The sequence below is a fragment of the Vigna angularis genome, chromosome 8 (genome assembly GCF_016808095.1).
Source record: "Vigna angularis cultivar LongXiaoDou No.4 chromosome 8, ASM1680809v1, whole genome shotgun sequence".
NCBI lineage: Eukaryota > Viridiplantae > Streptophyta > Magnoliopsida > Fabales > Fabaceae > Vigna > Vigna angularis.
The window spans coordinates 30,473,551-30,500,639 of NC_068977.1; the positions used below are offsets into that span (position 1 = coordinate 30,473,551).

The 27,089-nt window shown below is 37.2% G+C and overlaps 1 protein-coding gene across 4 annotated transcripts; it reads right to left on the reverse strand.

Annotated features, from left to right (window-relative positions):
• Positions 1–702: 702 nt before the first annotated feature.
• LOC108345679 (cleavage and polyadenylation specificity factor subunit 1) lies at positions 703–25,197 on the reverse strand. Of its 4 annotated transcripts, none has more exons than XM_017584348.2 (26): positions 24,691–25,197; positions 22,101–22,247; positions 21,170–21,323; positions 19,238–19,373; positions 18,084–18,229; positions 17,426–17,521; positions 17,253–17,305; positions 16,928–17,059; positions 15,066–15,117; positions 14,834–14,953; positions 14,488–14,619; positions 14,189–14,314; positions 13,908–13,985; positions 13,430–13,570; positions 12,381–12,475; positions 11,912–12,108; positions 10,886–11,664; positions 5,236–5,316; positions 5,083–5,148; positions 4,918–4,995; positions 4,002–4,229; positions 3,793–3,924; positions 3,536–3,712; positions 3,038–3,223; positions 1,688–2,070; positions 703–1,316 (listed from the first exon to the last, which is right to left on the reverse strand). In XM_017584348.2, exons 1-26 carry the CDS (start codon positions 24,993–24,995, stop codon positions 1,202–1,204), a joined length of 4,335 nt encoding a protein of 1,444 aa, XP_017439837.1. In that variant the 5' UTR covers positions 24,996–25,197; the 3' UTR covers positions 703–1,201. The 4 variants fall into 4 exon arrangements, with proteins under 4 accessions (XP_017439837.1, XP_017439836.1, XP_052723037.1 ...); XM_017584347.2 differs by having other exon boundaries at positions 14,189–14,317; XM_052867077.1 differs by lacking the exon at positions 703–1,316 and adding an exon at positions 2,408–2,466 and having other exon boundaries at positions 1,933–2,070; positions 14,189–14,317.
• Between the last annotated feature and the right edge of the window lie 1,892 nt (positions 25,198–27,089).

Here is a 27,089-nt window from a genome sequence, read left to right on the forward strand (position 1 = left end):
TTGTGAGGTATAGTATCTGGTCATAACAGTTCGCTAATGGAATCATTGAATCTTGCCGACAACACTTCATTCAGTGATTTGTAATTGAGGCCCCATAGAGATTCAACATTCATCTTCCTAGTAGTGGACGTAATTGGTGACATACGATCACTCATATTTTGTTTTTTCGGGTCAGGTGAGGAGCATGCAACGAATGCTAACTATTCAGCAGCCCCTGGCTTTTTGTTCCAAGTTAACCTTAGATGAGATTTTGATAGATAGGGTAGTACTTTTCAATTCCATTTTCTACTTCAAGGAAACACAATTTAAATTACTGTTGTAAGTGGGATTGTGATGCAATAGGTAAATATGAAGACAAATGTAATTACAATCACAATTTAGTACCAAGCATAGAAGTATACTTTGGTAAAATTATTATCATTCTTAATGTTCCCAATATTGTTAATTAAGATGAAAGTCTAATGTTCATTTTCAACAGATAACTCTTTTTAAAAATCAGTGGATACACCCATGTATTATGACTGACCCACAACAGATGCACATGACGTGTCTTATCTACAAATGCTAGTTATTATTATGTTAGTAATTAATGTTAGTTTTTGTTAACAGAAGAATTCAAACTCACCACTAATCTTTCTCTCCTTCAACTTCTACCACTAAACCAACTTTATATCTCTTAACAGCCATGACAGATTAAAATGTCATTTGCAACTAACACGTCATATTATGGTGTGAGAAATAATAATACTAATAATTACATGTTACAGAGAACTCTGGACGCTGACATACAGAACAATATCTGCCTCTATAGTGGGGTTATGTTTCTTTAGGGGAACAAAATCCATTTTACATCCACCTCGTCCGCAGGGAATAAAACAGACTCCCCTACTACTACTACAACAAGGTCTACATGACTGTAGTTAAAGGACATGCATGAGCCACATGGCAAATTGACCTTTGATGTAAAGAGTACAGAATATAAAACATCCATTGGAATAAATTATGGATATCACTCTCCTAATACTGTCTGCTTTCACTGTTTCCAACGGCAGTAGGCTACATGATCTAATGACTTACCCAAGTCTTCGACATAGTAAAGCATTTCTCGATAACAAGAGCTAATTGAATCAGAGTAAACAGATGCTAACAGCATGGCAAAATATGGACAGCACTGTTCCTTGATCTACAAAGATGACCGTGTTTACAAGAAGCTAGTTCCAAGAGACAGATCACTTAGATTTGAGAGAATTTGTGATCGAGTTGTCCCAACCTGATGAGCAATTTCAAGCTGTTCCTCCAATGGAAGCATTTCATAACTGTAACAAAGAAGCCGCATATAATGAAATATGAAGAGACAAATGTAAATATCTGAAACAGGTAACGTCTGTAAGTACAAGGTATAGCTTTTCACCTTATTGGCTCATAGAAAGACTAAGCAAATGAAGAAATTTACCTAGATTTTCTTGCAATGTTACTTTGGTTTATTATCCCCTATTTATTCCATTTCTTTTTGGAAGCACCCAAGTTTTAGGCATTTTATAGGGCCATTAATTTTTGGATGCAAATCGCAATTCTTAAACATTTATAGAATAACCAACAACCTTTATATTTAATTCTTACTCAAACTCAGTTTAATATCCATTTCTCAACCACCCATGCAGTAATACTGGCTGAAGAATAAACTTACTGGCATAGCAGCTCACAGTCAACTATACTGTCAGGGCCAGGTTTATGAGCCTTTCCATTTGACCGAAATTGTCTGAAAGCTCTGGGGTTCAGGCCAGCAACATGGGCTACAGCATCAACAAGTTTTCTCTGCAAAGACTGGAGTCTACGAAATGTGATTTCATCAAGAGGGGCAATGCAGCCAATACTGCCATCCAAGGTCCCAAATAATAACGCAAAACGATTTGTTTTATCTGAGCCTGGAGCTGAACCAGCTCTATCCGAAGTGGATAGCATTTGCAATCTCAAGAATTTAGTCACATGAGCACCAACATGAAATTCAGCTCTTGAAAGAAGCTTCTGTCCTTTCCAACTCTCGGACATCTTTGGCGCATAGTAAAAAATCTGTGCATCATACATTTCAAAGGACTTATGTCACCGGAAGGACAAGATAATAAAACAAAAATAAAAACAAAAAACTTGATAGCTATATTTTAAGACCACATCAACTTTTTTTAAAAAAGAAGCAACTTTTCTGTTGGTTGGATAAAAGAATATATAAACAGAAAGAGAGTAAACTGCGTAGGAGTGTATGAAATCCCAGTAAACATTAACAAGTCAAAATTACAAAAATGGACAAACACCAAAATATAAATAATGAAAGAACTGAGGGGAAGGAAAATGTTCAGGTTAAGCTAGCCTTAGTGAATTCTTCAAATGGGGCATCAGGAAACAAAACTACCTTGACGGAACATTGCGAGTGGCAGCCTATAGGGTACACTGATTCGATTCTGGCTGATGCTAAGATCAAAGACAAGTCAAACCATATAACAGTTAGGGTTGGACCCTCGCAAACAACATATGGTCATTGTAGATTTAACAGGTTTGTATTTTAACAGGCAAAATTGTTTATCAAAGATAGAAAATTCATCTTGCAATTTGGGGGAATAGTAGGTTTGATGCCTGTTAGTATAAGGGACTATTCTTTTTACTACGGTCCATTGGATGGTGCATCTCGACTAAAGACTGTAAATTTTCTCTCTGATAAACAAGTTTCTGTCTGGGCTTTGGAAGCATCTTGACTAGACTACACAGGGGTAAAACCCCAATTACAAAGAGAGCTAAGTCTTTAGTCAAAATGAACTTTCCGATGGAAATTAAACTGGAAGGGGTCCAGACAGAGTAAAAGAATTCCTAGACACAAGTAAAAAGAAAACAATATGCATGTTATTATTCTTATATTATGTTCGAGAATAAATTTTCAATTAGAAGAACTTACTTTTATTTGAATTAGATAACTTTCAAAAGTGCAAAAATACACATCACAAAAAACAACGTAAACAAATAATTCCCATTCAATCGTAAGACAAACCTGGATATTTTTTTTATCATCTGAAACCATGAGACTAAGAGTACTTCCATCAATCAAAAATTCTGTTGCAAAACAATCGAGAGAAGCAAAATCCTTGGCTAATAAACTCAATTGAGCACCCTGCTCTTTCCAACTGAGAAAGTATATGCTTTTATGGATGTCGCCAATAAGGATGAAGTTCTTTACCTACCAAAATGATAAAAACCACTAATCAAGACATGGGAAAATTAAAAGCTCGATAGCATACACTTCATCTGTGTTTCTCATGTTATTTGTTCCTCTGTCACATTTCAAAACTCTATCATATCAAGCATCACAATGAAATATTATTGCTCTTGAAAACAACATGGAACACACTACTAATTTGACCCAACCAACAAATTTTAATTCAATAAGAGAAACTTCAGAACATTAAAGACATAACTGCATAACCAAACTGAATGTTTTTTAATGGCCATTTATTCATCATAATAAAAGATTTAAGGAACAATCACTCACAATATTTAAGCTCACAACATGTAATGGCGGTGCATCAAAAAATGCAATACCATTCAACTCGGTGCCATTCCACTTGTGCAGAATAATTTTTGGACCAGACGCTATTAATAGATGGCCCTGAAGTGAGGCCAAGGCAGATATAGCACCTTTTAATTCCTTTGAATACACCTCTGAAACCTGCAAAGAAGATGGATATCCATGATAGTGTCCAAATAAAGGCATCACCCAAATTTAGAGTAAAGGGGGGTTGTGGATACCAGAGATTGTGGATTATCAGTATTTTTCCCCAAAGAAAAAAGGAGGATGCGTCCTCTTGCAGCAACATCCTCTCCTTGCACATAAGCAGTCCCAATGGCTAAAAGTGTTTCATTTTCTTTTGAGGTTGTATTCTACAACAAAGATAGATTTCAATAAGGATCAGCACCAATAAGCATCTCGTTTTTAAAAGTGAAGAAAAAAACATTACCAGCAGCGTAACCATCCTCACAGTGAGGGCATTTTCAGAACTTTGCATAGGTATTGTTGCTTTTGTTTGCCAAGGTCCACCAGACTTTTCTGGCTCCATAATTCGAACCTCAAATTCATCAATAGGATAAAATCGATTTTGATCATCAGAATTCATATTCTGACCCTCATTCTGATGGTTGACATCTTGGTCAACCAAAGAAATAACTTGATTTAGTGGCTTAAGAACCTGATGAGAATGATTAAAATGTAGTATCATTTTCTGAATAAAAAATTTGTGACTAAAGACTAAAAAGCAATCAATAAAGTTGCTGCTTCTAATTAAAATAATAAACGGAACAATTCAATTAATGGAGTGGGGAAAAAAACGTTTAGCACTACGCCAAAAATAATATAAAAACCATAAAGTTTTAGTAGCAAATATTGAAAGCACAAATAAGCTAAATTACTTAAAATTGACAAACTAGCGACTGGGTATTACTTCGGAAGAAAAACCTACATATCTTTTTTGTTGGATAATAAGAAATACATGGACAAGATAGAATATAATTACTAACCAGTATACAAGCTAATGGAAGAAGAAACTTTATAAGCAGGATTAGTTTATGCAATCTAATCCTTAGCTTAAAAGTAGAAAACAACTTGATGTACTGCGTGTAAGTGATTACAAATACTAAGATTATAAAAAATATTTGACATCTTGTTCAAGCTTATTAGAAAAATAATTACATTGTGTCAAGATTTTTCATAAGCTGCAAGAAATAAAAGTTTGAAAATAAGCTGATCCAAATTTTGACGAATATTCAAGTCTAAGAATTATATAATCAATTAAATCAGTAAGGATTATATGACCTTGTAAGCCTAACAACTATGTTCTTGAACATTTCAAGCAAATTAAAAAAGATAGATGTACTTACTGGAAACGAGACAATAAGTGGATATAAATTCTTCTCAGCAAAATATGTTACTTGGTGTGGAGTGGCTTTTAGTGGAATCTAAGAATGATAACACAAATTAGAAAAGGTCCAAGCAAATCAGGTAGAAAATCTAGAATTTTATATTTTGGGCTGTAGAAAGCTAACTTTTTGTACAGGCCAGTAGCTGTCATAGTTTGAACCAGAAGGCAACTGGCATATCTTCAAAACACCCTGTAGAGTAGATTAAAGAAAGGTTAACCACAAGTATATATCTAGTTTATGATAATTTATCCATAAAAGCAAAGTATCATCCCGTACCTGTGATGTAACATATATAAGTCCATGATTGCAGTTCACGTTGTGAAGTACAGTAAAAGCAACAATAGATCCATCACATAGCTGACATAGAAGACAACAGTAAGATAATTTTTCAAATTTCTTCTGTACAAAAAAATATTATAAAAAAGAATTATAATTTACATTTAGGTAGTCAAATCAAGCAAAAAAAATGTAGTCATCCAATGTGACAGCCAACCCATGAGGGTTCAAACATAATATGCAGACCAATCAGCTAGTAAATGCAACTTGAAATTGCAATCGGTGGTGGAGCTTACTACAAAGCCTATTAAATTAAGAGCATCTATGATAGGTTCTTTACTCAAGAACCTATAGGAAACCCCGTTTACACACACAGAACTCACAATTCAGACTGTAAATCCCTCTTTGTATTACCAACCAATCAAGAATGCTGGATACAATTGAGTAAAAGAGAGCTTAACCTCCCCCTACAGGACCAAAGTATTCCTGTCAACGAATAAGACTCCAAAAAACTCCCTACTATACAACTCCTAACCTCCTTTTATACAAACTACTAACAGAACTAACAGAAACCCAACCCCCTGCTTCCTAACTGCCTTGGCAGTTAGGCTATGTGGCTTTTCTCCTCCTCTTATATACAATTAATTCCCTAACATTACTCCCCTCCCCTCCAACAACCTTGACCCCAAGGTTGAATTCAGGATACTGCTCCTGTATCCCAGGTGGCGCCCTCTTGACCCCCTTCTTGCCACTCTATCAACACCTGAGGGATTTCCTCTGCTGCCAGCTGTCTTGTTCTTCTGGCTAGAATCCTCTCCGGCCAAAACATGGGTCCATCTGCTTGTAACTCAGCCGAAAGTGCCTTCTCCACCCTCTTCTCACCCACTGCCTTCTTTAGTTGGGACACGTGAAATATTGGATGTATTCTTGCTGCCTCGGGTAATTGTAAACGAAAAGCTACTTTCCCCACCTGCTGTAACACCTCGAAAGGTCCATAATATCTGGCAAAAAGCTTCGGGTGCAACCTAGTAGGCATGGACGACTGCCTATGGGGTCTAATCTTTAAATAGACCCAATCCCCCACCTTAATATTTGCTTCTTTCCTTCTTCTATTTGCTTGAGTGGTCATTGCCTCCTGAGCTTGCCGTAAATGAACCTTTAATTGTTTTAAAGCCTCATCCCTTGTTAACAAATCTTGTGCCACTGACTCCACCGCTGTCTCACCTGGAATAAAACGACTCAAAGTCGGTGGAGTGCGTCCGTATACTATTTCAAATGGTGAGCATCTTGCTGCACTTTGATAACTGGTATTATACCAGTATTCAGCCCATGAAAGCATCGTCTTCCAACTCTTCGGCTGTTCTGAGCAAAAACACCTCAAATACCCCTCCAAAATTCGGTTCACTACCTCAGTTTGGCCATCCGTTTCCGGATGGTATGCCGTGCTCATGTTGAGCTGGGTACCCTGCATCTTGAAAAGCTCTTTCCAGAAAATGCTCAAAAAGAGAGGGTCTCGATCACTGACTATCGACGTAGGAATCCCGTGCAATTTAACTATGTCCTGGATGAAAACCTCTGCCACCGTGCGTGCTGAAGGGTGCTTCAGCGCGATGAAGTGACTGTATTTACTCAACCTGTCAACTACTACCAAGATTGCGTCAAACCCGTGGGATTTGGGTAGCTTCACAATAAAATCAAGACTTATCTCTTCCCAAATGGCCGTGGAATCGGTAGTGGTTGCAAAAGACCCTGGGGAGAAGCAGCTAAATATTTATGCTGCTGACAAATCACACAGGCAGCCACAAACTCTGTTATCGTTTTCTTCATGCCTGGCCAATATAGTGATTGGGCTATCTTTCTGTAAGTACGAAACACTCCCGAATGACCTCCAGTGCTCGTCACGTGAAACTCGGCTAAGAGCTTGGGAATCCAACTCGACTTAGCTGATAAAACCAGCCTTCCTTTGTAGTGAAGGCGGTCATTCTCCAACGTATAGGCTTTATGGCTATTTGGGTCCCCCTGACATCCTCTATTATCTTTCGCAGCGTGTCATCCTCCTCCACTTCTTTCAAAACCTCCTGAAAATGGTGCTAGTAGGGCCTGGAAATAGCTCGCAGTTCAGCCTCCTCCATACCACCTTCTCCTTTCCGAGATAATGCGTCTGCGACTTTGTTTGAACTGCCCAGCTTATAAACAATTTTAAAATCGTAACCCATCAACTTAGCTATCTAGTTCTGCTGGTTGTGCGTCGTTGTCCGCTGTTCCAGCAAGTATTTGAGGCTGCGCTAGTCGGTGTGAACCACAAACCTCCTCCCTAATAGATAGGGTCGCCAGTGTTGGATGGCCAATACCACCGCCATCAACTCTTTCTCGTATATAGACTTACTTCTAGATCCCTCCGACAGCGCCTTGCTAAAGAAAGCAATGGGCTTCTTATTTTGCATCAGCACAGCCCCCACGCCACACCCCGAAGCATCACACTCCACGTGAAATTCTTGCGTGAAATCGGGCAACGCCAGGACCGGTGCAGATGTCATCACTGCCTTCAGAGTATCCATGGCTGTCTTGGCTTGCTCTGACCATTCAAACTTTCCTTTTTTCAACAATTCGATGAGGGGTTTTGCTAATTCCCCATATCTCTGCACGAATCTCCTATAGTACCCCGTTAAGCCCAAAAATCCCCTCAACGCTTTCAAATTTCTGGGTTCTTCCCACTCCAACACGGCCTTAATTTTATCTTGGTCCATCTCCACTCCTTTCTCCGATATATGGTGTCCCAAGTATTAAATTCTCCTTTTCCCAAACTCGCATTTTTTCCGATTTGCCACCCAGTTGTTCTGTTCCAGCAGCTGCAACACAAGCTTTAAATGTTGAAGATGCTTTTCCCATGAAGGGTTGTACACCAAGATGTCGTCAAAAAAAACGAGCACCCATTTCCTCAAGTAAGGTGCCATTAATCTGTTCATGGCGCTTTGGAATGTTGTTGGTGCATTCGTCAATCCAAAGGGCATCACCAAAAATTCGAATAAGCCCTGATGCATTCTGAAAGCAGTCTTGTGGACATCTTCTTCCCCCATGTGTATCTGGTGATATCCCGCTTTCAAATCCAGCTTAGAGAAGAACCTTGCACCTCTGAGCTCATCCAAAAGTTCCTCAATAACTGGGATTGGAAATTTATTTGGGACGGTACCCTTGTTCAAGGCCCTGTAATCCACGCAAAATCTCCAGCTTCCGTCCTTCTTCTTTACCAAAATCACGGGGCTGGAGAAAGGACTCTGGCTTGGCCTTATGATCCCCGCACACAGCATATCCGAGACTTGCTTCTCAATTTCCTCTTTCATGAGGTAAGGATACCTATAGGGTCGAACATTTATAGGATTTATTCCTTCTTGGAGTACTATGCAGTGTTGGGCATCCCGTGAAGGGGGTAATCCTTCTCTCTCCTGAAACACCCGAAAGTGGGCATGCAGAACTGCTCTGATCTCCACCTGCTGCTCCTCGGTCAGTTCGCCCAACACATCACCGCCTGTCCCCTGCTCCACTACGCACAATTCCCAAACTAGAAACCATGACTCAGCATCCATTATCTTGACAAGTGTGTCTGGGTCTACCAGTTGTCTTGACAGCGCTGGATCTCCTTTGATCATCATCCTCTCACCTGCCACTACGTACTGCATGGACATATCCTTCCAATTAATAACTACCTCCCCCAATTTCGCCAACCAAGCAATGCCCAATATCAGATCAACTCCCCCCAGTTCAAACACATACATGTCTTCTTCCACCTCAACGTCTCCCAGCTTCAATCCCACCTTCTCGCAACGTCCACTTGTCCACTTCTTACGACCGTCCCCCAAACTCACGGCGTAGGTGGGTGTGGCAACCACTCGTAAACCCAGTTCCTCCACCACGCTTCGGCCAATGAAATTGTGGCTGGCCCCACTGTCGATCAGGACGACCACCCTTCTCTCCCCTATCATTCTGATCAACTTCATGGTCTTGGGAGGTGTCAGCCCCTCCGCCGAACAGGTCGACAGCTCCAGGGCATTCGCTTCCGTGCTAGAATTTTCCCCCAATTCCTCCTCCTCATCCTCCGCTAGTAACAAGACCCTTAAACTCCTCTCCGCACATCGATGGCTCGGCGCGAATGGTCCGCCGCATCGGAAGCACCTTCCTTCTTCCCGCCTCTTCAGAAACTCTGGATAAGGTAAGTTTCTGACCATTCTTCCCCTGTTGTCGCCCCCCGATGGGTTATTACCTCTCGCATGGGCGTTACTTGCCGTTGATGATCCCTCCCTTCTGGTCGTACCAACTCCCTCTGCCCCACCGGTCCGCGTCGTGAAATTACGTTCACCTTCGCTCCTAACGATCGTCGAAGCGGCTCGCGTGCTCATGGAATTCACTTTCACTCCGTTCCAGACTCCACCACATGCTCGATTCATGGCGTCTTCAACATCCCTCGCCACCCTTATCGCGATCATCAAATCTGGAGGATATTGGATTCGCACTTGGCCTTTGATCTCTTCTCGTAACCCCGCTAGGAAGAATCCCAATATCAACTCCTCCGATAGCCCCTGGGTCTGACCCAAAAGTGTCTCAAAGCTCCTAACATACTCCTCCACCGTCCCATCTTGCCTCAACGTTGCCATCTGTTCGAACACGGTGCCCCTGAACCCACCTCTGAAGCGATTAATCAGCCCAGCTTTCAATCCCAACCACGAACGATTCTTGGTTTTTTCCCTCCAATATTTGAACCAGTAACTCGCGCTCCCTTCCATGCTAATGTAGGCGAGTTCAACCTTGTCCTCCTCCGCCACCCTCTGGATGTCAAAGAACCTTTCTGCTCTGTTAATCCAACTATGCGGCTCCACCCCTTCAAACGATGGCAACTCCACCCTTTTCTGCCAATTCTGCGGTATTCCCCCATAGTTGCGTCTTTCGGGGTTATCATTCACAGAGTTGCTACTCCCTTCCGTGCCACCCCCCTGATTATTCTAACCTCCACCCATCAACCTCATCATTTGTTGTAGGTCACATCTGATCGCAGCCGCCTCCTCCTTAATTCCTTCCATCGTAATCTCCAGATTATCTAATCTTCCCTCCGTTTGGCTATTCATCGCTGATCCTGCCGCCTTCGGTAATCCGGCAGGTCGAACCAAATGATAGGTTCTTTACTCAAGAACCTATAGGAAACCCCGTTTACACACACAGAACTCACAATTCAGACTATAAATCCTCTTTGTATTACCAACCAATCAAGAATGTTGGATACAATTGAGTAAAAGAGAGCTTAACCTCTCCCTACAGGACCAAAGTATTCCTGTCAACGAATAAGACTCCAAAAAACTCCCTACTATACAACTCCTAACCTCCTTTTATACAAACTACTAACAGAACTAACAGAAACCCAACCCCCTGCTTCCTAACTGCCTTGGCAGTTAGGCTATGTGGCTTTTCTCCTCCTCTTATATACAATTAATTCCCTAACAATCTAATTTATTGTAACTGCCTTATCCAACTTCATTGAACATACTCATTACAATGAAGAAGCGCCATGTAAAAAGTTATAGGTATCCCCAACAAATCTCAAAAGAAATTAAACCAGAAACAATATATGGATATGATTACATAATGACGGATTTGTTCAGACCTGTGGATGAACACGAAGTCGTTCCCTCAACACCATGACCCAAGCTGGTCTTGACCCAGATAAGAAGAATCCTTGATAATTACCAATATTCTTAAAAATAGTAATTTGTTGACGAGGTGATCCATTAGATGTCTCCTCCCTGGAATATGCATCCAAGGGCACACGAACAAATCTCAAATTTCTAAGCCTGGAAACATTGGTAGTGCCAAGGCCAACCGATCCTCCTGCTGATGCTGAATCCTCAACTTTAGAAGTACCATCTGGACTTTCATAAAGATAAGCATGGTAACAAAGAATAGTTCCATCACTCAAAACCCCAAAAAGAAATGGACGGCTATGTTGCCCAGACCATCTCTGCATAGCCAACTCTACAACCTTCATATCTGGTACCTTTTCCTTCCTCCCTTGGCTGACCACTCCATCTCTATCCCCCATTTTAGAATCTTTCAGTACTTCTTTCATCAGAGCATCAACAAGATGGCTTTTTCCAGACATAAAATTTTCCACAGAAAAGACACAATTGAAATTGGGGACATCAAATATTTCAAGGTTGCCATTATCAAAACAAACAACACAATAAATATCCCCATGGTCCTGAGCAGCACCATCAGTACCATCAATAGCCTCGCCAACACCAGTAGAAAGCCACGCATCAGTACTAGTCTTCCTCAGCCAAGGCTCAGGTCCTTTATCATGATACAGTGTGCATGAAGAAACTGATCCCTTGGTACTCTCGAATGAAGCTGGTGAAGTGACAGAAATTGTGCAGGTAATAGGATCTGTAAATTGAAATGACAAGGAAAAAGGCATCACAAAAAGAGGGGAAAACAAAGCTAAATAGCATCTATAGATGCCTGCACCGTGTAACTCAATCCTTGATTATAGGTTCCAAAATAGTGAAAACAAGCAGCACAAGTAACGCAAGCATATAATAGACAAAGAGGACAAAGCTTATGAGGGCTATGAAAGTGGAAATTAAAAATATATATAATTTGTTAGAAGGAAAATAACTAACCAAGAGTTTACCTCCAATCAGAAGACGAACACTTCCATCACTCATTCTGAGTAAGACAAATGGATCAGCTATAGAAACAGAAAGTGCTATGGCACTCTCAGAAGCAGAACCAGATTCTGAATTTGAAGCTCCAAAGGTTATATCTTGGGTCATAAAAGAACCGTCTAGAATTCGAGCCCCACGTTCATAGACTTGGATAACTCGACGCCTACGAATAAAAACTGGGACAGCATTAGTTGTATTTCTATAATTATGGAAAATTGTGACAAGACATTGGACTAGATGAAAATTAACAGGGAAATAAAGGTACATAGAAGACACTTTCCATTTCACCAGCAAGTGATAACAGTTCATGGCTCCATGCAATATGAAATCAATAATCCCAGCCAAATGGTAAAGATCTACTAACCAAGTAAATTATAACCCATCTTCTAATTTTATTCTTACAGAAACATCAATAACCAACCAATAAAGACCCACCTTCCAAATAAATTTCCCGCAGCAAGTGTTTTTCCTTGAACATAATAGTCCACACTTTCAGTAACCTCACTCAGAAGATCGGCTGTTTCTAGTACCTGTTAAAAATTAGCCAAGAAAACACAGGTAACTTCGTTATGCAAACCATGACAAACTATTATCATTTTAATTTTGCAATAAATACGGATAACACATCAAGGAGCGGATGAGCTTTGAAGCAAGAATAAAGCCTCAGTCAACCAACTTTTTAAGTTAAAATTGATGTTGAAGCTTGACATGTCCCCCTTAATCAAACAAAGGATTATTTTCCTTAATTTTCTTTTATTGTTCATGCATGTGATTGAGTTTTCCCTTATTTACTATATAAATATGAAAACCCGAATTTCATGAGCAGTCCAATTAAATGCCTCTCCATTGCCAGCAAGCTAAACTTTTCTACAAACAAGTGGACTTCTAGTTCCCAATCTTGCAAAACTTAATTCACTAAAGAAACCCAAATTTTCAAGTGTTAGTTCACCCTTCATCTGTCCTGCTTCCCAAAGAGCAAAGGGTGAAGAAAGCTGATTTGCCGCTCAGCCAACAGAGACAAAACTAGAGATGATAAAGACATGGAGGATTTGTGAATAAAACTCGGAAGATTATAGATACTGTGATTAGATGCCCACATTGCTTGCATAGGAGAGACCTATAAGTCAATTTCCATTTAAGAAAATTAACAATAAAAATATTAAAAAAAGAAAATCAAAGGAAGTAAAGCAGTAAGTTGTAATACAAGTTTATAAAATACTTGACATCACGTATATAAACATACACATATAGAACTATCTCGGAAATGTTGTATTATAGGAACCGTTACTGATGTCATGTAATTCGCATACCCAATTAGGAGCTTGATTTAACCTCCCTACCATTTTGTTAAGGCACTGATGTAATACTTAAATTCCGCACCCCCAAATGATGACTACAAAGTCAATCCACAAATAAACATTAAAATCAAAACTTATTAGACTTTAGCCATATCTTATTGTTCTAAAACTAAATACTGTATTTACCATTGTACGAGCCTCCAAACTAATAATAAGATAGGCATGATACTCATCATCATCATCAGCCAGCTTAGAAGAATCAGTATTATGAGAACGTGTGCTCTTATGATACACAGTCCAAATTCCTTTGCAACCAGGAAGTTCCACCTGAAAGTATGCATTATACAAAAAAAAGTATGAATGTTGCATACCATTTGCAAGCTTCTCAATCAGAAATTGATTCATAATTCATAAGATTCTTTTTAGAGCATTCAGCAAATTGCTAAACAAACAACTAGATGGGTAGAAGTAGCATTAGTACATCACATTTAAATGCTTGATGTATCTAGTAATAATTGATTTATTATGCAATTGTAGTGATAAAATATAAAAAATTAAAGTTTCAGTAGTTTTGTAAATTGATATAAAGAAAAGGTTAAAAATTATATCATAAACATATTTCATATATTAAAACATGTCCCACCAACGAAAATTATGGACAAACCTCAGTAATCACTTCTGGACGAATTGATTGCCGCAAAACACACAGAGAACCATTCTTTCCATGACCAGAACAGCACACCTGCATGGTGGCTCAATATATGTAAATTAAAAATCATTGAGTGGAATTAAACTAAGACACAAGCATAATGTAAACAAACTCTATGGAATACTACTATTATACAAGAAGGTGGTACAAAGACTTCTTTCACTCCCCGACCTTTTTCCATGTCTAAGCAAAAAGTAATAGAGCTTGGATTAAAACGGGTAACACAAGTTACTAACCAGTTCATAGTTACTCTGTTTCGCTATCCCTGTAGCATTTGCATCAGCATTTATTCTTAAACCATATGAGAAGTCTTTCAAAGGACCAACATTAATCAATGAATCCCTCACAGCAAACGAGAAGGACTTCTGCAGCAAAAATATAACTATTTAACTAGTTCAGCAAGTTTGATATGCAAAAGAAATTCAGAAAATACCACAGAAAAGACAACAAGGAATATATCTATAAACAATCAAAAGACGTTAAGATGCCCACTAAATCTCACGAGACTTTTCCTCTATCCATATCAAGACACTACCTGAGCTGATTCTGTTCTATTTGGAGCAGACCCAAACAAGGAGAGCTCTTCGCCACTAACCATGTCTTGCAAAGTATCAGAAGGTGACCTCCGCAATCTCTTTGATGGAGCATCCACTTCAATATCACCGACCTACAAAGTTGCAAGGGAAAATGTTATAAATTACTTCAGTGACAGAGAACACAGAAGTAATGAAAAAAGATGACAGCAGGCTTGCTAGAAATGTTGGTAGAACCCAAAAAACAAACTCATCTTCAATAGCATATTTGCATCTACTAAAAGAAATGGCTTTGAAATTATCAATCATAAGAAGGTAGAAGAGAAATTCAAGACATCCATTACATACCTCTTCTTTTAAATTGGATGACAACAACGAACCACCAGATCCACAAGAAAATTGCACCAACATACTATCCCCTAACCGACTGGCGAGAAAAAATAGACAATTCCCAATGGTCGTAATACCCTTATATAACAATGCAGATATTAGAAAAACTGGTCAACATGAAAATTAATCTGAAAATTTTAGATTTGAATCTATAACATTAACTCAACAGGTGTAGAATTTTCAAACTTACAGATGACAGAACTGAAGCTTTTGACTTGGAAAGATCAAGTCTCTGTACAACCCTGAATGAAAAATAATAATTAATGGTTTATGTATAGAGGAAGCTATATCATAATTGTGTTTAGTAATGTCTTGAGCACATCAAAATACAACAGTTGGATGAGGGGATAATGCATCAACTCTTTCTTTTCTTCAATCACACTGCCTACTCTAGAATTCTTCAAAATGATTTCCATCTACCAATCTACTATAGATCACAAATTTAAAAACTTAAACTATTTTTCCTTCTTTTGATAAAAACAAATAAAAAACTTTTGGGGTACAGAAACGCCTTCCACTTTCGAAAGAGAAGCATGAGATGATAGCATGAAAAAATAAAAGGATAGACCACAAAACACTAAAAGACTGGTAAGATTATCTTTTATGCAAGAACATATTCCTACTATAAGGCTGTATTTACTTATAGATTCCAATGAGGGTGAATGGATGGATTTAAGGATATAGAGAAGGGATTGTGGTGTTGTTTGTTTTAAGGAACAGAGAGATGAAAGTGAAGATATCTAAAGGAAAAGTTTGTGAATGATTTGATGGATGTCATAGATAAAAAAATGTTTAAATAGATTAAAATGTAAGATTACACTTTTGTCCTTGCAGCTAAAATTAATATAAAATAAAATCTTATTAGTTAAAATTAATTTAAAATAAAATCTAATAGTATTATTATTATTAGTTTATTATTACAGCAGCTTCTTCTTTCACAGGAAATGCTGCTCAACCCACCAACCATCACAACACAGGAAATAGGACACGTCCTCAGCCAGGAAGGAAGCTACATCCCCACACAACCAACCACCACACAAGCTCCACAAGAACCATTACACAACTGTCCAACGTCAACAGCACCTACCACCCACACGCACTATCACCACCACACCAGCGACCACACAACAAAATAACACATTGAATCAGTTTCGCAATAAACAGAATCGGTTCTAAGGCAAGAGAATCCATTCTCAACTCCATAGAATCAGTTTCCATGATGTAGAATCAAATTTCGCCCCCATGGAATCAGTTCTGATGGTGTAGAATCAATTCCCACGTCCACATAATCGAATCTAATGGTTTCACAACATATTCTCCCCTCTCACAAATCACACAACCTTAACAGCATCATGCAAGGATCATTCAATGTGATCTAAAACAAAAGCCATGGGCAATTTAGTAATGTTACATTATAAGGTTGGCTTGGTGGTAGAAGTTGGAAGGGAGAGTAGGAGAGATTGTGGATTCAACTCCCTTCACTAACAATTAGGAGATATAAAGTTGGCTTGGTGGTAAAGTTGGAAGGGAAGGAAGGAGAGACTGTGGGTTCAACTCCCCCACTAACATAATACTAACAACTAACATTTGCCAATTAAAAAAAAAATTGTATGTACTGTAAATCATCATGAATCTCTTCAGTTATGCGAGGATTTGAATCCCTGCCCATCCCGCAAATTCTCTCCCACAAATCCTCTCAAATTGGTTGAAGAAGAAAACACACAGGACACTCACATACCCATCCACTTCAACAGTAATTAAGTGAAAGCAAACACTGTGTAAGTCAGTTGGAGTGTACTCTCAATCTACACATCTACCTCCTAATGAGCTTAAAATGAACATATGACCCACAACATAAAGAATGTGAACAAACACAAGTAGAGGAATAGACTCGTAAGATTCTTTTATCCAAGTAAAATGACACATTCCTATTATAAGTCAGTTGGAGGGTACTATCAATCTACACGTCTACATCTTAATCAGCTAAAATTAACATAAGACCCACAACATAAAGAATGTGAATGAGGAGGATAAAAAGAAAAAGCAGCATACCTTCCATCATAAACAAGAGTAAGCAATAGCAGTTCGCCAGTTTTTGTAGACAGCAAGGCCACATCACTCAACAACCAAGTTGCATTGGCAGAATCAAGCTCCACGTTAAAACTTGATCTCAGTATCTCTTGACTGGAAATACAAAAGGGAATTGGGGTTATAAAAGCTAACATCCAAATACAATTTGCAAAAATTAGTTAATGTGCATACGAGGATTTCAAATGAGAGTATGAAAACTGAGGATAATGTCAAATAATTGCAAAAACTCGAGCCAAGAATGTTATTTCCTTTTAAATGAAGGGTATATGACAGAAAGAATCACCACCTATTGTCAGGTGAAACAGCATAGCTGTTCAAGGCCAATGAACAAGAAGCAGACTGCAAAAACAACCTATATAATTAGATTATTCCCTGTATAGTGCAAACCAAAAACTGTAAAATGCAAGAATACACATACCCGCAAAACTACAATTAAATATGCCTCCGCAACTCATTTACCTGACTGTGATAATGAACAGTGTTAGCACCTATTACAAGAACACCACCTATTGGCGAGGGCACAGCAAGAAGCTTGTATGCATCGTGGGGGAGATTCTGGAAAAATTAATGCAACAGAAAAATTTACAAAAACAGTTTAGTGTGTAAAAAAGAGGGGGGAAATCAGAAGTCAAAAGATGCTCGAATTCAGAAATACATATGATTTCCATGAGGAAATATTACTCAAACCATAAGGTCTACATGGTCACATTGATTAATCACTTACTAAAGAGATCTCACATGGAAGAGGTGGTAAATTGTTAAAAAAAAAAAAGTCAATATAATAGACATCATTACTCACATTCACTTTTGTTAGCCTATATATTAAGGAACAACAAAACTAAAAATGTTTAAACAATATAATAGACACCATTAATTACACTATTTTTGTTTGGCTACAAGTACAAACAAAACTAAAATTTATATAATGAAAAGAAAATTATAAATAAAAAAAATATACATAGCAAACACCAATAAAGAGGTTAATAAACTAGCCATATCTTAAATACTCCAGCTTATCTAAAATATTGAACTGCAGAGGGTAAAAATCTTCCATTCTGCTATTGTCAGTTTTGAAAATCACATTGAAGTGACATCTAGGCATCTACATTGAACTTACAGCAGCTGACCAAATAAGTGGATGCTGCTTTAAGGTTGTACTGATACTAAGTGCTGATATCATGCAAGTATGATGCTTCCATGAGACACGCCCAGCCCAAGTGAGTTCACGTTCATGTAAAATAACCATTACAGGTTCAATGTAGCCTGTACAACACATTAAATCAATACTTGTTAAGTAAAAATTAACACAAACTTATGCATATTACTATCTTTTCATGCAAAGAAAATAGATACTCAAGTAATGCAATAAAGCACCAGAATCAAAATCCCTTATATTTTTATTTTAAATGATTATTGTAAATTACAAAATTAGTTAATTCAGTTTTTGATCCAGAAACAACACAGCTAATTATTCAAATTATAAAAGAGGGCTACCAAATAAGCAAACAGAAAATAAATTTAAGAAACGTGTCATTTTAATCAAACCAACAGTCAATATTTTATCGTGCACAAACGCAATAAATGCTTATTTATACATTTGAACCATGTATTATAATAAAAAAGTCTGTCTCTGTCCTTGGTGTATGAATGAATGAAATATATGCATATAGAAAATAAAATTGTTATTAGTTCATAACTAAAGAATTAATGTGCAAATCCATTATGCCTTGTTTGGCTGAGGCAGGGTTCATAAGTAGGACTTGTTAAAGTACATAAGTAGGCCTTGTTATTTCAAACTTAAAGGAACAATTTTTCTGTGTTTCACTAAGGCAGGGTTCAGTTACAAAGACAATCTCTTTTTCTTCTAACATTTATTATGGCTATATTAAAGTCACGAGTTCTATTTCACTGTGAGGGAAATAAATTTGCAGAATGATTCATCAACTGGAGCCGGTAACTTTCTCATGGATTAATGTGATTCCTGTCCCTTCTAGTGATTCATACATACTTGTTGCTGCTGATATAGGGAGACAGATGGTTTCATTTTTCTTTAATTTTGCAGCCTTTGGATTAAGCCCAATTTTCTTGTTCTCCCCAACATCCCACAAAATCAGGAAAGAAATAAGAATACCATACGATTAACAACCCTGATCCATTTTTTATCAAAACTAAATACAGATTCCATCTCACAAAGAGCTAGAACTTTTATTTTATAGTTTATAAATACATAATTGAGACAAGATAGTAAATATTAATATTCTCTTCACTCACCATGAACAAACGTAAAATCTTTTACATGCCTCATATCCAAGTCACGGAGGTTTATCATATAAGATGACTCAACTCGGGCAGCAACTGCTCCTGAAAATCCCAAGGCATCATCGTCCCCAACTAAACCAGAACCAGCCTGACAAAAACAAAATACAAGAATAAAATGATTAAAAGACAATAAAAAATATAATACATAAAGAAATTTTTTCAAGATAAATAAACTAAAAAAATGAATCACAGTTGATTTTAAATGTTAGGCGGATAACAGAATGCAAAGCTGGGTTACAACAGGTTGTTTGCATCATAGTTACTTAATTGAAAATTATTAAACAAAAGGTCAGGTAGCCTGGTAAGCCCAAAAATTGGATCCCATTTTTCTTCTGCATTAATATGCACGTACAATCACTGCATTAATATAACACTATCCTAAAAATAAGGCATTATCTTTAATTAAAAGCACCAGATCACTGCTCATGTAGCATTGCAATGGTACCTAGCTATCTTAATTCCGAATCCAATCAAAACTACTAAAACGGCATGGGAAATTTATCCAAAAGACCTAAATCCTCACAGGAAATCCAGCTTTTCTAGTTTTATTAAAAGTGAAATGTCCACACCATAAATGTCTTACTGCTGTGTAGATATTTTAATAAAAGAAATATTTTTTAGGAACAAAGTAGAGACAGATATACAAGAGAATAAGAAATTCTTAAAAACTATATAGAGTGACATAATACAGTGAGATATTATACAGAGACAATTGAATTACAGAAACCCGACCAGTGAAAGAAAATTAGAAAAAGAAAGCTCCCATAAAACTGTCTAACAACTAGAACATCATTCAAATGGCATGTTCTTGTTGGAGATCCAACATCAAATTGAGATATGATTAAATTATAGTATATAAATAAGTATAAATCTCACCTTATTAACTAGTTTTGTAAGGTAGAGTTAGGCTTAAAATATACTTTCCACAATAGATTCAGAGTTTATTCTACTCAGATTTGTTAGGTCTATTGTCTTATCTGCTATTAAATCACCCACAAATATCTAGTCACGTGCTCAAGATATTTAGTCCTCAGTATGAGAGAGAGTGTTGAAAATCTAGCATCAATAAAAAGATATGGCCAAATTAAGGTATATAAATGGGTTATGCGTCGGTTTTATGAGATTGAATTAAATTTTTATGAGATTGAATTAAATTTAAAGTCCACTTTCTAAGAGTTACTAAAGGTGTGGACCAAGAGATTACCACCCATAGGAACTCCTCGATAGGTCAATTGCAGTTTATGTAATTGAAATCCCACAAATAGACGAAAACAGATAAAGATTGTTTAACCCTGAAAGGTTGATTTGTAGCCTTGAAATAATTTTAAACAACCTAAGCATGGAAAGAGAATTAAGAAAACAAATGACATTTAGTTATAATAACGGGACAGAATCCAGCAAATTGAAGATGTGATACTAAAACATCCTAAGAGCCCATTGATGTCAAATAAATCAAGGCACAAAACACAGTGAAGGGAAGCCTTTGCATAGTTTACAAATCCACAACAAATCATTAGAATCAATCCTTTTATGTAATAGAAATTCAAATGAAAGATGTTGCCTTGGATGGAACCTTGGACTTTCAAAAGAGGTGTACAAAACAGATTTATTCCTATTTGGAGAAAAAATTAGAGGAATTTAAAACAGAACCTGCAACAGCATGACTAGACACCCTAAAACTTGAACCCAAATCCTACTTTCTGGTGCACACGCAAGAAAAAATAATGGATATTTCAAGGAAGTTCCCTTTAAAGACATGTAAAGAGATTGGGCATTTTAGGCTATCCCTTCTATATCTAGTGAACAATGATTATTTTTAATAAACAGGTAAAAAATATTAGTATGTAATAAAGTGTTTAAATTCACAAGGTAAAGAGGAAAAACCTGAGTGGCCTTTAGTATTATCATTTGCAAATCATATACAAGAGCTCCACCACACCTGCCTTGAGGATCAACCTTTACCACTGGTCCTCTTGCAAATTGTTCTCTTCCTCTTTTCAGATGAAGCCACTCTGGACCCTCAAAACAATGTAAAGAACTAGGAGGTAGAAACAAGAGTTAAAGACAAGACATAAACTAAATCCTTTACACAAGAGATATGATTTTGATGTAAAATGACTTGGATTCTGATTCTCAAATGAGTACTGGCATGCTACAGGTCAATGAACAACTGTTTTATGTTATACTCAACACCCTATCCGTAAACAACAAAACAAAAAGAAATGGCAACAGCTTGCTTTATGCAAGCCCTGTACATCTTCCATATTCAATCCCTCCAAAAGACAATGGTAAACTTATATCACTGCATTCAAATATCACCAAAATAAAAACATTTCTCTCTTTACACCTTGAAGTAAAACAAACATAACAATAGTTACAGCTCATCACAATACCAATCCTTTCCATAAGCAGGCCACATGGAGGTTTTGATTAGAACTGTTTAATACAGAAAACATCTTGATGAGAGTATTCAACCTAGTCTTCTACCCTACAATGTTGAACTACAATGTCCGCACACCCACTCATAACATTCCAAATAGAATACGATATCTCTGCAGTTCAACTAAGTAGCTAACCATTTTAATAATATCAACCAAGTAGCACAAAATGTGTATAGTAAGAGTATAACAAAGAGTTGGATAAATCCATTTTCAATGGAACTCCTAACAAATTTGAAGGCTATTTTTTTTTCATTAATGATTCTTTTCACTTTTAGTTCACAGAATTATGGAGCCACATATGACATTACTAATAACATAATTTAACAAAAGAAAAGCAAATGTTGTTCACAATTTAATTTAAACTATGCACTCACCTCGTCCGAAGTCCATGAATAGAATCATCATACTCGAGAACTGAAATCTTTGCATCTGCAAAAGTTAAGATGATAGAGTCTCTCTTCCTAGAAGCATCACCACCTCCAATGCTCAACACGGCCATGGTTTCAACATTACCATGCAACCTGGATCATATGTATAATAGCATGTGTCAGGTAAGATGCCCAAATCAATCACTAAATCCAATAGATTAAACAAGCAAATGATCAAGGTCATGTCCAACATTTCCATTATCATCAAGGAAATCCATGAGACTATCACTAACTAAATTCCCTTAACCCAATCCATACAATACTTAATGAAAATAAAACAAAATAAATTTTCTAAACATCACATAAAACTTGAGTCTGTCAGTAAAAACAATGGCTAAAAGAAGCAAGAGCAATCTACTCAATATTCCGGTGCCTTCAAGGAAACCCACTTGATGACCACTAATATACATACCTATCAATTATAAAACAATATTTAAGAAAATATAAATATTTACAAATTTCACATTTTATGTTCCAGCATCAGCCACACGGTTAGACTTTTACATTGTGGCATAAGATGCTCCACACTCAACTCCATCAGAAAATTCAGCAAACTGACAAAGCTGAACATTATTCCAGTCTAAATCCCAGCACCATTAACCAAACACTTACAATTATCACAAACTTTATTGTCACTACTGAATCCACAACATACCTATCAGTTGCTATGAGAACTTAAAAATATAAGCTCTTTTATTCACTACCCTTTTATTTAATCACACAGGTGTACTCAGTGTTATCAATTAATGGCCATGGCGGAAAGCAAAGGATTCATTGTAGGCCATCATAACAAGGTGTTGGCAAATCAGGTTTTCTGTAGCAGCACACCAGCTGCCTTGGGCATTACAGAAATCAAGCCACACCTCCATCATAAGAAAAAAAAAAGATCTGGGTCAGCCCAACCCAGACCGAAGGAAAAAGAAACCCTAATTTCGTTTTTCATAAATGTTTTGGATTCTTATACCCAACCCAAACCCAATAAATTGTTTATAAGATTTTTAAAAAGGAACTTTAAGTTTAACACAATATTTCAAAACCAACATGGTATAATGAGATTTGTACTCACTTATATATTATAATTTGATATTATTCCTAATTGATGTGGCATCTCCAACATACCCCCTTCATGCTGAGAATTGGACATCTCAAGCATGAAACAAAGAAAAACTCAATAGTAGGTGACACGAGTCCAAACAAACTTGAAAAGGATAGACTTTGAATAGCTCTAATACCATCTTAAAAGTGAGCTTTAAAAGTAACTCAACCTCACAAAATCAACTTAGTAAGAAGAAGTTTACATCCACTTATCTACTATAATTTAGTCTTATCTCTAGTCAATCTGGTCTTCGAAACATACTTGTATGCATATACTGTATTCTCTTTTTGTCTGTAATGCTTCTACTATAATCTGTTATGCCTCCTGGTATATATTTATAGAGGACTTTTAGGTGTTCCCAATAGTTGTTGATAATGATAACACTGTGGGTGTACTTCTTCGGAGACAATCTTGTTTGCGGCAGGGTTGAACTCTAAATGTGAACATAAGCAACTCAAACTTTGATCTGCTACGTTGTACGTACTAATCCCTACAACAAGACCCAACCCCTGAATTCCACTAAATCCTCACAGCCTCCCCTGAACTGCAACAGTAAATTCAGCAAACTAACAAAGCTGCAAATAACCAAATCTACATCCCTGCACCATTAACCAAGCACATACAATTATCACACACTAAATCACCACTACTCAATCCACAATGTACCATCAATTGCAAACAAGAACTAAAAAACAGCTAAGAAACAAAAACTGGCTTATGGACCACGGTTTTCTTTCTAATTTCTCATATGTATACACAACCATATTTGAGTACAGTCAGAACCTCTATGTGAGAAACCTCTCTCGATGGAAAATCAAACCTTCGTTTGCCACATTGTCAGGAGAACTAACCCCTCCCATGAAATTCTAGTAAATCACACAACAATCATGGGCCAAATGTCTAGTTCAGATCATTTCCAAGAAACTAATTGCTATTTTCACTATTTCTTTAAAATAAGCTAATCCGATCACAATTCCTCCAGAACAAGTGAACAAAACACTAAATGTGCGCACCTCTTTCAACGGCAATTGGAACCTTGTTAGTTGTTCGCCACATTATAGAAATTAACCCCTTACGCTAGAATCAACCAAGCCACTATTGGCACTAAACATTCTAAATTCCAGCAAGTCCATACAACGACCACAGCTCAAATGTCTAGTCCAGATCATTTCGAGTAATCGCTATTTTTACTAATTTTTAAATAAACTAATCTAATCAAAATGCAGACTCCAGAACAAGTGAACAAACACTCTATGGGAGCACCTCTCTCGACGGGAATGCAACCTCGTTAGTTGCTCGCCGCTGCAAATTCACACCACTACCCTACACAGCTCAAAATGTTTGGTCCCGACGAAATAATCGCTTATTATAATTTCTCAAAAATGAGCTAATCTAAGCACAATTCAAATTCCAAAACAGATAAGCGGACAGAGGCGAAACCTGTAGTGGCACACGAGCTCAAGTGAGGCTCCCTCGATTCCATCAAGGAGAGTACCGCGGCGGGGGTCGGTGGCCTTGGTCGGCTGGTCCTCTTGGATGCGTACGGTGTAGACCTCGAGGACGTTGGCGGCGGTGACGACGAGGTTTGGGAGGGGGCCGACGCGGCTAGGGCGGGAGGACCACTCGGCGTCTAGGTCGTCGGCCTGGAGCGAAACGGATTCGGCACGTGAGTGCGTGAGGAAGCCGGCGGCGCAGTTGTCGATTCCAGTGGACCACTGCATCATCTTGTACGCCGCGAAACTCATGGTTGAAGGAGACGCGCGAGATTCAAATTCGGAACTGAAACGGTTAAAGAGAAAAGGATTGGATTATGTTGTTGGAGCTTAAACCCTCGATTAGGGTTTAGGTTTGGCGGGACTCAGTATTTCTGTGAGTCCCCTCACTCTGATATCTGCCAGTGTAGCTCACTCTCCGCGGCGAGGGAAAGAATTTGAGTTTGGCTGGAAAATATTTTGGAAGAATTTAACAACAAAAAAAAAGTCAGTGACATTTTATAATTATTAATACACGTGTTTGTTTTACTTTTGTTGAATTAAAATTAATGTAAATACTAGCTTAAAATTTGATATGTATGTATTTAAATGATTTATTTACTTTTATGTTATTGTGTTATAATTTAATAATTGAGAAAATAAATATAATGCGAAAGAATATAACTTTTAGAAGTTATAAAAAATTAAAAATAAAAACTTTAAAAAGTGAATGAAAATCAAATTTGAGGGTTATTGTATAAGGTAAAATAAAACTAAAGAAAATAAGAAAAGTGATTTTACGTTAAAGGGTGTATTAAAAGGAATCTAGTTTATATAGTTTTACGTTAGTATGGTAACAACTTAGAAAATAAATTATTAGAGTTGTTAGGTGTTTCAAAATAATAAAATTGATTATTTTATTGTTAAAAAAATTAATAATATAAAAAAATTTATAAATGTGTCTTGTAATCTAAAATATTAATCATTTCTATAATATTCAATTATGTTAGTTTTCTCTTTCTTTTAAGAGTTCTAATTCTTGAGACATGTGTTTGTGTTGGGTATCTAAGTGTGAGTTCAAGTCTCACATTGGATAGAAATAAGAAAGTAGAGCAGTATATAAAGATAAAAGACCCATTAACCCATTGCCTTAAGATTCTGGGTAAAGAGTGGTGTTGATCCCTTATATAGTTAGCTCAGATGTTATTGGTGTTTGTGTAACCCATAGGGAACCTCCTCCTCGATAGACCCAACAATGGTATCAGAGCCAGGTTTGTCTTGGTGATCGGCTCAGACGAGTATAATAATCCCTATACCGAAAGTCTTCTTGGCAAAGGGTATCTAGGTCAGCGAACTCACCCTTGAGGGGGAGATGTTGGGTATCAAAGTGTGAGTCCAAGTCCCACATTGGATAGAAATGATAAAGTAGAGCAGTATATAAAGACGAAAGACTAAGGTTTTGGGTAAAGAGTGGTGTCGATCCCTTATATAGTTGGCTCAGATGTTATTGGTGTTTGTGTAACCCACAGGGAACCTCCTCCTCGATAGACCCAACAGTAGGTACTTAAATGATCACGGCGACAAAACCTTAATTTATAACTGATTGGTTTTATCTTCAGAGTAAGTTAGTTTTTATCCTTCTTATTTGTTTCGCTATTTTAATAGGCATGCGAGTTTAGTGTCATTGCATGTAGCATCCATCTTTTATTCTAAGTTTCTTGTTGATCAGTGGTCTTAAAGACCTACCTTGATCACGATTTTATGGTCTATAGGTACAGATAGAGCTATCTTAGTTGAGGCAGGAATAGTTTGCTTTGTAGAGCTTTCCAACCAGGTAATGAAAGTTAATATTGTCCTTAATTTTGTGTTGAGATGTATGAATTTAGGTTTGATATGTTGTGAGAAATTATGTTTGGTTGAATATGTTATAATTGAGTTTATTGTTGAATGATGTTTGTATATTGATGAATATTGTTGGGTATGCTTGAGAATTTGTACTAGTTTGAACATTTGATGATGTTGTGTTGGAGTTTAATTAGGTACAAAACTAATGTAGGATTGTAGGTAGTTAAAAGGAAGTGTTGTGGGGCTCTTTTTAGTTTAAATTGGGTTTTTTGGTAGGTGAAATTATCGAGGAATGACTTTGTGTGATAACTGATGTTAGAGATTGGTATTAGAGGCATTTAAAACTTGTACAAAACCTTAGATAACAAAAAGGATGATGTAAATTGGAGAATGTTGAATTCGTGAGAGTTGTAGGCTAGTTTAGTGTCAGGTAGGAGTTTTTATAGGTGAGATTTTAAGATAAGGGTAGGAGGGGGAATCTTGAAGTTTAAAATTTGTTTCTAGGTTATTTAAGACTTGTTT

Bases quoted from the DNA above. Each gene is read 5' to 3' on its own strand.
- LOC108345679 (XM_017584347.2), bottom strand. From the start codon at position 24,995: ATGAGTTTCGCGGCGTACAAGATGATGCAGTGGTCCACTGGAATCGAC. The intron at 15,118-16,927 runs GTATGCTGCTTT...TTTTTCATTCAG, and splicing joins ACTCTTGTTTATGATGGAAG to GGTTGTACAGAGACTTGATC. The intron at 3,925-4,001 runs GTAATGTTTTTT...TCTTTGTTGTAG, and splicing joins TGAGGATGGTTACGCTGCTG to AATACAACCTCAAAAGAAAA.